General features: G+C 37.7%; 1 protein-coding gene across 1 annotated transcript in view; it reads left to right on the plus strand.

Annotated features, from left to right (window-relative positions):
• LOC107702267 (pericentriolar material 1 protein-like) overlaps positions 1–13,521 on the plus strand; it is a 52,383-nt gene that overhangs the window by 3,419 nt on the left and 35,443 nt on the right. The window contains exons 2-6 of the mRNA XM_016504525.1: positions 2,476–2,593; positions 3,955–4,200; positions 4,472–4,771; positions 7,381–7,551; positions 11,181–11,300. Of these exons, the coding sequence (XP_016360011.1) occupies positions 2,489–2,593; positions 3,955–4,200; positions 4,472–4,771; positions 7,381–7,551; positions 11,181–11,300 (942 nt within the window). The 5' untranslated portion in view covers positions 2,476–2,488. The remainder of the gene's footprint in view (positions 1–2,475; positions 2,594–3,954; positions 4,201–4,471; positions 4,772–7,380; positions 7,552–11,180; positions 11,301–13,521) is intronic.

Genomic DNA, 13,521 nt, shown 5'->3' on the forward strand with positions numbered 1-13,521 from the left:
TTCAAAGTAAGAGATAAGAAAATAATTCCTTGTAAAAAAAAAAAAAAATCATAATAAAACATAAATACATAAAATTATTGTATTTGACATTTCTGTCACTTCTGAAATGATGGCTATGCTCCTAGTGTGACAAAATGTTAGCCTATACGTAATACTTTTAAAGCTCTTTTAAAATCTTGGCATTTCTACATATGGCATAAATTTCTACATATGCCATGTCATGCCATAGCATCATTAAACTAGCATCCAACAATGGACAAAAGTGTTTTTTTTCTATAACCTATGGTTCTCTAACCATAAAAGCTGCTGTGTAATTTACCCCCTGACTAAGCATTTAAATAATTTAGGGGAAGCATTTAAATAATCCTGTGAATGCACTTAAATAATGCAGAATCGAATCGTTAATCGAATCGAATCGAATTTAACTGTGAGTCGAATCGAATTGAATCGGTCTGAATTTGCAAAAATCATTCTTGAATCGAATCGAAAACCTATGAATCATGAATCGAATCGATTCGCTGACTACCCAAAGATTCACAGCCCTACTGGTTAGTGATGCATCGATCTTACATGGCCAATTCCGATTGCTAATGTTTTAGAAGCGAGTAAGCTGATTCTGATAGCTGATTTAAAAAATATTTAGACCTATTTTATTTATTTTTTTAAAGCGAGAGACAATAAAAATTTAAATGAACAAGACATTTATTTGGTCTATTATAGTCTGTATCTGTAGCCATTTAAAATTAGAAACAACCATAGCATTTTAATCATGATCGAAACAAAGATGCTGCATACATGAGCAGTTTCAGATGCAAATTAGAATGTATTATTTCAAAATCTGAATCAAAAACAGGTCTGACTTTAACTTTGTGAAATTATGCTACATAAAACAAATTCATGAAACAAAAACAGCAGACGGTCTGAATGAAAATGCAGATTAAGGCTATGTTCACACTTGGCATCTTTTTTGAAGCTGCCAGCATCTGTTTTACATTATAATCCTATGGAGTAAACCGTGTTTTCAAAAAAGTCCTGAGCGCTTTTTAAAATGCCACCGCCGGCGTCTTTTTCTGCAGCTCAGAGCGTCTTTTCAAGTTGAAAAAAGTTAAACTTTTCTGAAAAAAAACACCCTACGTCAAGCACCTTTTTGACAGCTGACCAATGACAAGCGAGTGGCAAGTCGTTTCCATAACAACAAAAACAACAAGAAAAATGGAAAAGATAGCCGGTAGATTAGTTCGTACTAGTTTCGGAGCACAAGGAGTTGTATGATGTGAGCACAAAACTGTATCTAACTTAGTCTAAAATATGCCACAAACTGCATCATTCAACCGGAGCTCCTGGACTAAATTGTTGTAAGCACCATACTGTTTCCTTCCCCGTATAATGTCGTGCTCCCACAAACATCGTTGTGAACTGACATTCACCTCCCCGTTAACTTCAAAAGGCAACGCAAGAGCCAACTTTTTACTCTTTCTCGACATTTCTGCAGCATATAGCGCTAGGCTACTGTTGCAGCTGTTGTTATAGCAACAAAAGACGCCCTCGGCTGCTATTTATAAACAAAATGCTGCCAGCTTTTTATTTTACTAAAAAAGCGCTCGTCAACTTTTTCTTGTCAAAAAAGATGCCAAGTGTGAACACGCCCTAACTCTTTGACAGCAGGTGGCGCTTATGGAACAGCAGCAGTAGTGTTTCCTTGGTTACCGCTGTAAGCAAAGCAGTGCTGCACTTACTTCTTTATATAAGCAATATACAGAGGCAAGATGAGAAGAAAATGTCATTTAAACTTTTCTCAGTCAAGACAGTCAGTTACCCTCAGAAATACATTAATTTTAACCCCCACTACCAATTCAATATTTAGGATTTTCTTTCTATATTTCGCGCATAGTGATCAGTGAGCTTGTTCTGCCTGCTACAGTATTTTCTTTTATTTGCGTCCTTCTTCAACGTCTCTACAGACTTCGTAATATTTCCACACAGATGACATTTTGGAAAATGATTTCAATGCAGTTTGTGCAAGTCCAGAACAGAGATTGGCTGAAATAAAACAAAAAACCGTTCGGTTCTGAGTTAGCTCCCTGTTACGTGACAACGGAGTGCAGCGAAGTGATTGACGGCTAATATAACCAATCTAAAATACGCATTAAAGTTAAGAATGTAAAGATGAAGCTTAATTGGTTATGAAACTTCGGATAGAATGGTGGAGTGGTCACTGTATCGGCTCACAGCAGGCACATACCGTGTAGTAATTCGCGAACGTTTAGCAGAGAAATGAAGACAGGTTGCACCACAACAATTATGTGCACTCGCACAAATGCTTCCAAATATATTTTGGGGTCACACAGATTACATTTCGAGAGCATATATTCGCAAACCCTGCGGTGTATATGAGTTTTCAGCGAAGGTGGATTAGGGTTGTGCATTTCTTTAGGTAAAGGTCTGTGTAAGTGCTTATTTGGTTGTTTTCTGCAGGTTCTGATAGTTCATGATGGCGACAGGTGGAACGCCATTTGAAGACGGCACAGATGAGCAGGAGCTGCACAACCGGACCATCTCCAACGGAAGCTTAGATGACCGACTCAACAATATGGTATGAATCAATTGCACTGATACTCCAATGTAACGGGAACAATAGCATGCTGCAGGAATGACGTTTGTTTGTAGGCCAACCCGGAAGTTAGCATCACCCTTATTCTCTTAACAAAAAGCCAGTAGGATTGTTCCTTTGGCTTTTGGATTATTGCAGAAATTATGCATGGTGATCAATAAAAGGTTGTGATGTTTACACGTTTAGTTCATCAAGATGATCTTCACAAGTAGGGTTGCAAAATTCCGGGAATTTTCAAGACTGAAAACTTTCCATGGGAATAAATTGGAATATATGGGAATTAACGGGAATTAATGGGAATAAACTGTAAATTTGCAAAATTGCAGGAACTGGGGACTTAAATGTAGTTGAGAAAAAATCTTGCAGCATAATCTTGGTTAAAGGGGTCATATGATGTTGCTAAAAAGTGTTTGTGTGTGCTGTCTGCGTCACTCATAGTACGTGCTTATATCGTGCACTATATCGAAAAAATTTTCTATTGATATCGAAGAAGGTGTACCGTCGATAAATATCGATACCATTTTATCGCCCAGGCCTACGGTAAAGCGATGGCACCTGCCGCATTAAAGAGCGCCAAAACTGTATGTATTGTTTGAATTTCGTTATGAATTTGACATAATTTTAAAGCTGATACTTTGTTTATTAAAAAGTAACAACACTTTTTGCGATTAATGGATGGCAAGTGTGCTTCAAATAATATGAAGTTCATGCATTAACAGAACACAACATATAGACTAAGATCTTGATAAGAAGAAGCCATATTAGTAATGATTATAAACGAGAATTGTTAAAGATATTGCCAATATCCACACAGCTGACAGCTTTACCTGTTGTAGGTTGTTCAAGTTGTGCACGAAATAGACTCTGCTTTTGTGCACTTTTACTTCCACGTCTCCGTCATGTCGATCTCTCTCGCGCTGTACAACAGAGCTGTGTTTATCAGGTGTGCGTCAGCGCAGCTGTGCGGCAGAGATGAGGACTGTTTGAAACTCTTTTTTTCAACTAAAACTTTGATGCGCATTGTCTCAGTTTAATACGTGAACACAGCAAATGATCCGATCGCAAAACAATCAGGAAAAAAGGCATTACATGCAAATTTTTAAGTCCTATCATGTAAATATAGTCGCCATTGGTGACCTCAGCAGAAACTTAACCCGCAAATTAATATTTTTGGTCGCAAATGCGACCGTTTTAGTCGCAGTCTGGAGCCCTGGTATGCACGCTATATTTGAGAGCTGTTGTGCAGCTCATGCTTAGTTGATTGATCAATAAAGCTTTAGCAAAACCTCATTAAACTGTGCTATCATTTATGGTTTGTAAATGTTGATTTGCCATTCTCTCAGGATTGGGGAGTGCAGCAGAAGAAGGCCAACCGCTCCTCTGAGAAGAACAGGGAGAAGTTATCTGCTATGTCAGAGAGCCGGCTAACCAATGACATTTCTCCAGAGTCCACTCCTAGAGCAGGACGACGGAGGGCACGTACACCCCATTCCTTCCCTCATGTGAAGTACAGCACTCAAATGTCTGTGCCCGACCAGGCTGAGCTTGATAGACTCCGGCAGGTCATAAACTTCACCGATCTGGATGAGGTGAGTGGGGCTTTATAACCAGTATTAGGTTTATAACACGCTTGGTTTGACTTGTTCGATCTGACTGAAGATCTAAGCTTGTTACTGTTTCAAGACAGAAAGTGCATGGATTTAGGAAATAGTTCTGAAGCAAATCCTTAGAAGCGAGTCCTTTACACTCAAATAGTCACTATCAAATAGATCACTGTCAAATTCAGGCCAGCTTTAAAAGGAAATGTAAATGTCAGAGTCATCCTTTGGTAAACCAAAATATCACTTTTCATCCCAACAGAGAAGTATTGGCAGTGATTCTCAAGGCCGCGTCACTGCAGCCAACAATCAGAGACAGCTGTCTACTGAGGCCAAGAAACCTTTCAACTTCCTGCCAATTCACCTCAACACTAACAAAAGCAAAGAGCCCACTGCAACCACCTCTTCCACACCTGGGGGCAAGGAACCCAAGAAACAGAGTCCTGGGAAAGAGTTGTTTGCCCCAGTTCCTGATGCGGTTAAAGAGCCTTTTAGTCTGGACAGTGGCCATCAGTTCACATCAGAGGATGGAAAAGCAGAGCTTGGCATTGACAGCAGTCAGGTAATCAAGAGTTTAATGTCTTTATTATGTGTCTAGGTGTGTACATGTGCATTTGCAGGACTCCAGACTAGTGGTCGACCGATATTGGTTTTTTGACAGCCGATGCCGATATCTTGGAAAGCAGAGTGGCTGATGGCCGATATAAAGCCGATATAATTTTATTTATTTTATTTAATATTTAAGAAATTTGAAATAATTTGAAAATGGATTAAAAAATAAATGTGTAAAATAAACATGCTTATACTTTAACCTCCTGGGGTCGACAGTTCCGCCGGCGGAAATTTTTGCAGCCCCAAAACACCCTCGGACCCCAGAGGGTTAAATGACAATGTATTTTTCACAAATAAACAAATAGTTAATAAAAATGTAATTAAAAAGGAAGTAAACACTTTAAACAACAGGGCACTCCGTATTCTGGGAAGTTTGTGTGCATTAGGAATCATATTTTTTTCAAATTAAGCCAAGGTAACACTCATTTTACATACAGCACACAGTGAAAATGACATGAATATGACATTGGGCAAAAGCATTAAGCGCAGCATAATTTGAAATCACGAGTTTAAAGTTTGTCGATCGCACGTCTCAATGAAGCCGAACTCTCCTCCTGTCGGTATTCAATTCGCACGGACCGACTGTCATGCAGAGTACACGCGATCATGCAGGATAAAAATGCACACTTCATAAGATCTCACAGCTGGATTCGACTAAGTTTGCAAGGTTTTTGAAATTAGATGTTCATTAGTCATTCAAAGATTTGTTTAAATTATATAAATGCGTAATTGCTGAATGCTGACAAAAATTACTATTGTTTTGCATTAATAAGTGCAGTTTCTAATAATATTTCTTGGTAATATGCAATTGACAGTAAAGCACTGAGCTTGAGTTGGGAAGCATGCAAAATTTACTTTTATTAACAACAGTAGCGTGCAAAATCAAATTTTTATATAGAAAATATTTTCTACTCTTATTAAATGTACAATTATTCTTTTATAATATTATTATAGGGAACTGACCGACAACTTCAATGATTATAAAAAGAACACTCTTTATGTGCGATTCAGTCGCAAATTGAAGAAAAGTTTGTTTTTCAAGGCACTTTGTGACTTTTCTTACTTCATACACAAAAAAAAGTGTAAAATTCTGACAAAATCTGATTTCTTGATGATTTGAAATATTATAGTAGTGATTTTATAATTTCAAAATATAGAGAAAAAGTAGAAATTAATGACTATTAAGCCAATAAGTGCTCCTCTGCTGCCGTCTACTGGTTATACACTTTGTGACTTTTCTTACTTCATACACAAAAAAGTGCAAAACATTGAAAAAATTTGATATTCTATAATACTGATTTTATCATTTCAAAATATAAAGCAAAAAGAAATGAATGACTAATAAGCCAATAAGTGCTCCTCTGCTGCCATCTACTGCTTATAGTGGTAATTTGATGTATTTTTTTATTTTACATAAGTGTTTGTTTACTACAAATTATATTTTGGTCATCCCATTAAAAATAACATTTAAATTGGGTAATTTTTAGAGCTTTAAAGTGCTGGAAATAGTTGTGTGAAAAGCTTAAAAGTCAATGAAAAGTGCTTGATTTTCCCTACTGAAAAAGGTTGTACAAACCCTGAAATTAATAATGTAATAACATTTGACTATTTCTGACACAACACCATGGTTATAGTTAGCATTACTACTTCTGGTTTTCTGAAGTACATCAGCACTGTATGACCCGTTTATAACAGAGAATTCTGTGCAGAATTTGAATGTCTCATTAGATTTCGAAGCCGCCTTGCTCATTCTGAGGCAAATTCAAACGCTTCTCACTGAATTTTGCAGTGCTGTAACAGTGTCGCGAGATCAACACTGGTTCCCGAGTAAACCTGTTCTGAGCTCGGACCAAACTTATCCTGATAAACGGTCTGTGCTGCGCATTTCAAACGAGTAGCTCGGTTTCGCTATGCTTTTGTTTGCGGTTTGATGTTTCACAATGCGGTGGTCGCACCAGTGCAATCGCTTAAAAAAATTTAGTCGCACCAGCAGAAAAAATGTTTTTTTTGCGATTTCTCATTTGTTCCAAAATTGCTTTCTATTATTGAGAATGATTTTAGTCTGGCTATTTTGATGCGCCGTTAACATTCTAGATTTGATTTGTTTGTTTTTTTAAACCTCTAAAAGTGTTTTATCCCTCATTAGTCTGAAACCATCAAGCTTCAAGTATTATTAACACCAACTATTATAACACTGCCTATTCAGAATAGCAAGGAGACTGTTTGTAAAAGGCTTTAGAATGATCTGCTTTTTTAATAATAAAAGTAGATGGCACAACTTCGCTGCGTTCATTAGAACATTCACCCCTGTTGTTGCTGAGCAAAAACTGGAGCACAGATGTGTCAGTGAGCGCTCAGAATTTAGGCCAGTTTAAAAATATGCCACTGTCCGTGTAAGAGCTCTTCCTTGGTCTCTTTCTCTGCTTTTCTCTGTTTCTCTGTGCACTTCTTTCTATCTTTTCCATCTATTTCTCAGTCTGCTTGTCTTTATTTGTTCATTTTATTTCTTTCTCTGCTTGAGCACCTCTGTTCACTTACTCAGCTTATTTCTCCATTCAGGTGGTCAGTAAACTGGTGCAAATTCGTGAATACATTGGGAAGGCCACATCCATGAGAGACGACCTGGTGGAAAAGAACGATGTGCCTGCAAATGTGGAACGTCTCTCTCTCCTCATCACTCACCTGAAAGAACAGGAGAAGTCTTACTTGCGTTTTCTTCAGAAGATGCTGGTCAGTATTTCTCTCACAGGTCTTTAGACCTTTTTTGTTGTTACTGTGTTTTATATGCACTTTTTATGACATTTATACACCATGACTTTTTTTAGGCTGTATGAATTGTTCAGACGAATATAATGTCAGTTTTCTGTCAGTTTTTCAGTGGCTGATGGTATTGTAATTATACATCTAACATACTTAAGAAATTGTCATGCAAATTATCTTAAACTTCAAATAGTTCTAATGTAATATCTTTGCTTTTTAAGGTGTAAACTTTATTTGTGAATGATAAGCCTGATCTGCTAACCTGCAAAACTGTTCAAGGACTAGTGTCTGCTGCCTAAATATCCATAATAGGGCTGTCAAAGTTAATGCTTTTGACTATATTTAATGGCATATTATTTTTATGATGTTGTCACAGAGACAGGTGTGATTTCTGAAGACATCTATTTCAGTGAATTCTGTCAGGTAGAGGTGTTTTATTTGTGGTATTCTAAAAAAAGAGGTCATTTAAACTCAACAAGTATGAAATATCAATCATGAGTGAATCACCTTAATTTGTCCACAAATAAATAAGAAGGCCATCAGAGCACTGCAACAGCAAATTAGCTGCAGAAACAAGATTAAGTCCAAGTGTGGGGAAAATTGGGGAAAATTGCAGGTTTACATAGTTCAGTGTAGTGCTGTGTTCGATATATCGATACGACGATGTATCGTCACAGAGGTTTGACGATACGAGTATCGATACAGCTGTCTCTGTATCGATATTGTGGCACGTGTGCAGCAGTGGACCGCGCATAATTTGAATACAAGAACACCGTTTAAAATGGAGTAGAAAAGTGCGAGGTTTCTAAAAAATAATGAATAGAACATAATATATAGGCTACAACAAGGTTTAATCTGGCCACAGAGGAACACTACTGGGTTGCCTGATATAAAGAGATGTAATCCCCGAAACAGAGCTTCACACTTGCACAATACGGAAATATCTGCTAAGTGTGTTACTTATTTTTGTCAACCTGGCAACCCTTTGTAGGTGCTCTCTCTCTCCACTGTGGATAAACACGCTTGCTTTCTGAAAACACTGGTAAACTTGCAGTTTAGCGATCTCCACTTCAATATTCTATTCTCAGAAAAGTGTAATTTATCAAGTGTTCATTTATGAGAGAGAGAGAGAGACTGTGTATGTATGAATTGCCACCGCTTTGCCGCGACAGTGAAGCTGTGGATTTAATTGCTTTAGAAACGATTATGTTACCAGCTCCTTGTTGAGAAAGATAATGTAGCTCTTCGGCGATTAAGCTATTTAAGTTGATAAAATTGCGGGGCAGCGCTAAAAAGTTTGTCTGAGTGCTAAAAAGAATGTCTGTGCGCGCGCAGCATGATCTGTGTGACTAAACGTGTGTGCGTGAGCTACAGTGAATACAGTGCATTAGTTTAGAACTCTTCTAATTTTTATTTTTTAAACGTAGAGAGTGTGTTGATTTGTGCAATGATAACCTACCAGCAATGTTAAAATAATTTTAATATATTAGAATGTACATTACAATAAAAATTTATTAGAACGAGTACATTATTATTTATGGGCTTAAAAACAAGATGCAAACAATCAGAATATTGGTGGGTAGTGCCCAATGTAAACATGAAACATATGCCATTACTAGGGTTGGGTATCGTAAAAAAATTTCCGGTTCCGATTCCGGTTCCAGTTTTGCCTAACGATTCCCGATTCCGGTTCCATTTAAATTAACTATTATTATTTTTTCTTCACTATTTTACCTTCATTGAATGTAGTGTTGCTGTAAGGTAGTAAGTAATGTTGAGTAATGCTAGTCCATCAATCACATGTGCTTCAAAGTTTGTTTTTTACACTATCAATAACATTTTGCTTTTCAAGCAGGAATAAGCTGGTTGGCCAAATAGTCCCTTGAGGGCCAAGCACTTGTTCATTTCCCTAAATTAATGAAATATTAACTTTTATACGTATAACCATGTATTCACACACGCCATAAAGCCCCTATTTTACAAATAATAATGCAGTCAGGAGATGGTGTGATGCAATGAGTGGTTTCCACATTTTTAAACATTTAAAATGCATGAAAATAAATATTTTCCATCACTTTGTTTATCACTCTTGAAATGACCTGTACATGAAATAATCTAACCCTCATACTTGCATAACAATAGCAGTCTATTTGTTTAGTGGTCCAAGTTGAAGTCAGTATGTATATTAATGACATATGGGACAAATATAATGTAATTTATTGGCGGCAGGAGCTGCACGTGGTACGTGTACAGTCAGACAAAACAACGTGCACAGTTATCAAAGACGCGATGCGCATACAGTCGTGGAAAACGATGTGTTCGGCAGTTAAAGACGCGATGCGGCGCGTCTGTGGGGTGCGCGTCATGGGAAACGATGTGCTCAGTAATTAAAGAGGAAGGGCGGCGTTTCTGTTATTTGGTTTGTGACATCCTTTACGGGAAACGCCGGCGCAAGGCTGCTCACAGCACTTGGACACGCGTCGCACCAGAACTGTTTTCAGAATCGAAACTTATAAATTGCTTACGGTTCCGGTTCTTTTAAAAAAATGGAACCGGTTCTGAATAAGAATCTTATTCAGAACCGGTTCTCGGTTCCCAACCCTAGCCATTACCTATATTGTACTGTGGTACAGTTATGGAGGCCCTTCATAATGCAGAGGTCAACTGCCTGCTCTGCCAATAGTTATAAATGGCACTATAGTATGCAGTGTTTAATAAACAGCTGTTTTACTAAACTCTGCTGAGGTGAAATTCAGTGCAGTCCCGTATCGTATCGTGGCCTCTGTATCGTGATACGTATCATATCGTGACTTTGCTGGTGATACACAGCCCTAGTTCAGTGTTTGCATTCTGAAAAAATACTGAATCTGCTGTTTTAAAACTGCATTTGTATATAAGTATTTAGCAGAAGAAAAAATCAGAAGCAGAAGCATATTTAGTTTGATATTGATTTTTGTCATTTGATATAACATGAAAGAAGAAAAGACGTTGGATTGATTGTTGTGAGGAAGAGAATAGGGCAAGTCAAACAAGTACAGTGCATTGCTGCTGAAATTTGCCTGGTGTCTTTATATATGTACATATGTATGTTGAGTGCCATCCACACAAAATTGTTGAAAACAATAATTGCACATTTTATTATAATGTTCTCTCCTTTAAAATCATGCATTAACATGTTAACTACAAAAGACTGAGATTCATTGTGATTAATTAATTCCAGATCGATTGTCAGATTGCACAAAACTGATCAGCAGTCTGTTAATAACCTGAATCATTCCACATATATGCAGTGTTAGACTTTGTTCCTAGTGGCATAGGCTTGATAAATGTAGAGCCCAAATCTAGGGCATGTCATCTTTCTTCCCCTCAGCTTGTTTTTGTTCTTCAGTGTGACCTCACTTGCAGTAGCTGTGCATATGTTTTTTTTAATGTAAAGCTCAATATAAAATGCATATTTTCCAGGCCCTTTGTATTGAGCGGTTGCCTTTGTTTGGTTTACTTCTCTGTATAAATACCCAAATGTAGCAGTATTAGCAAGTGTCTGCCCCTTCTAAATTGGGTCTGTTCTGAGCCCTGCCCCTCCTCCCTGCGCTTCACAGGCGAGGGAAAATGAGGATGATGATGAAGGTGCCACGGTGGACTCTGCAGTGGGTTCAGGCTCAGTGGCCGAGAGCACATCTCTGAACCTGGAGCTGCGCTCCGAAGCCTCCAGTGCCACTGTGAGTACTCACAAAGGCCCCTCCTCTGCTCTCAACCCTCTACGGACACCTTGGCAATTGAATTGCCATTAGCTAGTACATTTTTTTGTTTACTCGCCAAACTGAAATACTATACTATACTATATATATATATATATATATATAAGTTATGCCATTTTACAAACATATATAATGTTTGTAAAATGGTACAGATATGCGAGTGATTTACTCGCAATGTAGAGGGTTGGCTCTTGATGCCTGAACTGAACATTGATCAGGATGTAATGGGCATGTAAGGTGCAATCTAGAGGTGCTTCTGTTCCTTTAAACAGATGGGAGATTTGTTTTATATTTATTTATTTAGCTTGTTTTACCTGTTTTTCTAGTTTGTCATTGAATGTCATTGGTTTAGTCTTATAGAATTGGCTCATTTTTTGTATGAATTAATGGCTAATTGTGACATTAATGCAACACAGCATTGACTTGTATGTACTACAGCTGATTATATGTCATTTTAAAATGTACTTTGGTGCGATATAGCAGACTGCAGGAAGAAATTTGATGCTGACTCATTTCCATGGTACTGTGTGATGATGATATTTGAAGCGTATGCAGCTCAACAGGTTCTTCTTGGTAGATGCTGCCCTTTTATTTTATTTTTATCCTTTAGTTAGAGACGATACCATTCTTAGATGCTCACTGGCTAATTATCTGCTGCTGGTCGCTGATAGTCTAATAATGTGTTCAGGAAAGTAAGTGTCCTTGGTCTTAGAGTTCATCTGAGGATAAAGCAACCAAAAGCCTCACAAGGAAAAGAGAGCTTTATGGCACTTTTCCACTGTGTGGTACAGCTCTGTACGGCTCGACTCGCTTCACTTTTTCACTGCGTGGTATGGCTCGGCTCGCTTGCTTTTCCACTGCAGTTAGTACTAGAGATGAACTGATTGACTGGCCAGCCGATCCTTTTATTGCCAGCGGTGCCAGCAATGACGTCACAGCCACGCGCACACTCACAGTCACGTGTAAACATGTCGTTTCACGTGAGAATGATTCTAATTTTAATTGCATTCAGTGTAAACGATAATGTATTTATGTCCTGCCAGATGAGGCTTGCACAGCCTGAGTGAGTGTGTGAGAGAGACAGCACACACAAAGTAACTCACAGAAATTTATAGATGCATACTGCAGTAGAAAAAAGATATTTACAAAATATGATTTAGGTAAGCAACATTATACGGCCATGTTTCCCCGAATATCAATATCAACACGATTGCAATGTGACACTGATTTTATACAATAGTATTTCAATAAACAAGAAGTTAAAATGAAGTGACTTAGATTTTAGACAAAATATTGACACTTTTTGCTCAATTTCGCTGACGAAAATAGTTCTGATCAAAGCCACAGCAGGACTGTTGTGTGTCTCCGAGCAACACACAGTGGTGTTTCGTTACTGAATGAATCAATGTTTTTGAACAAATCGAGTGAGTCAATGATTCAGTGGCCCATTCATGAGGACAGTCACTTGCCTCGTTTCTGAATGAATCAGCCGTTTGAATGAATCGGTTGAATGAATGAATAAATGACTCACTCATTAAAACAGACATTTGCCGCCACCTACTGGTGGTTTAGTCATATTTAAAAGTATCATTGCATTTTTTCAACATTTATTTGTATGTTCAAAAAAATATTTATAACATTAATCTTATAAAATTATTTATGCATTTGAAATTTTGCAGTGTAAATGCATTTATGGCACCTCAGCTTCATCAAACTGTCTGTGTAAATGCATCTAATGCCACTTCAGATGCAGCTTCTGTTTCCTCAGCAGTGGAAAGATAGAGTTTGTTAATACTAATTTAATTTGAATGGTAACAACTCTACAGTTTCTTATTATTCTAACTGAATTAATTGAAACAAAGTAAGAATTTGATGTGAAAGATGACACATTTATTAAGGTTAGAAATCGGTAGCGGCAGGTCACACTTCCAAAAAATCGGAAATCGTAATCGGCCAAGAAAATTGCAATCGGTGCATCTCTAGTTAGTACTGCTTCAAAGTGGGTGGGATTATAGACTAGTTGCGCCGCCTCTACTACCATGATTCGTGACTTGTGTCGCAAATCCAGTGACGCTGGTAGTGACGATTCTCTCTGACCAATCAGTGATCTGCAGTGTTAAAGGGGTCATATGATGTTGCTAAAAAGAACATTATTTTGTGTATTTGGTGTAATGAAATGTGT

Source organism: Sinocyclocheilus anshuiensis, unplaced genomic scaffold (assembly GCF_001515605.1).
Source record: "Sinocyclocheilus anshuiensis isolate Anshui unplaced genomic scaffold, SAMN03320099.WGS_v1.1 scaffold86, whole genome shotgun sequence".
Classification (NCBI taxonomy): domain Eukaryota; kingdom Metazoa; phylum Chordata; class Actinopteri; order Cypriniformes; family Cyprinidae; genus Sinocyclocheilus; species Sinocyclocheilus anshuiensis.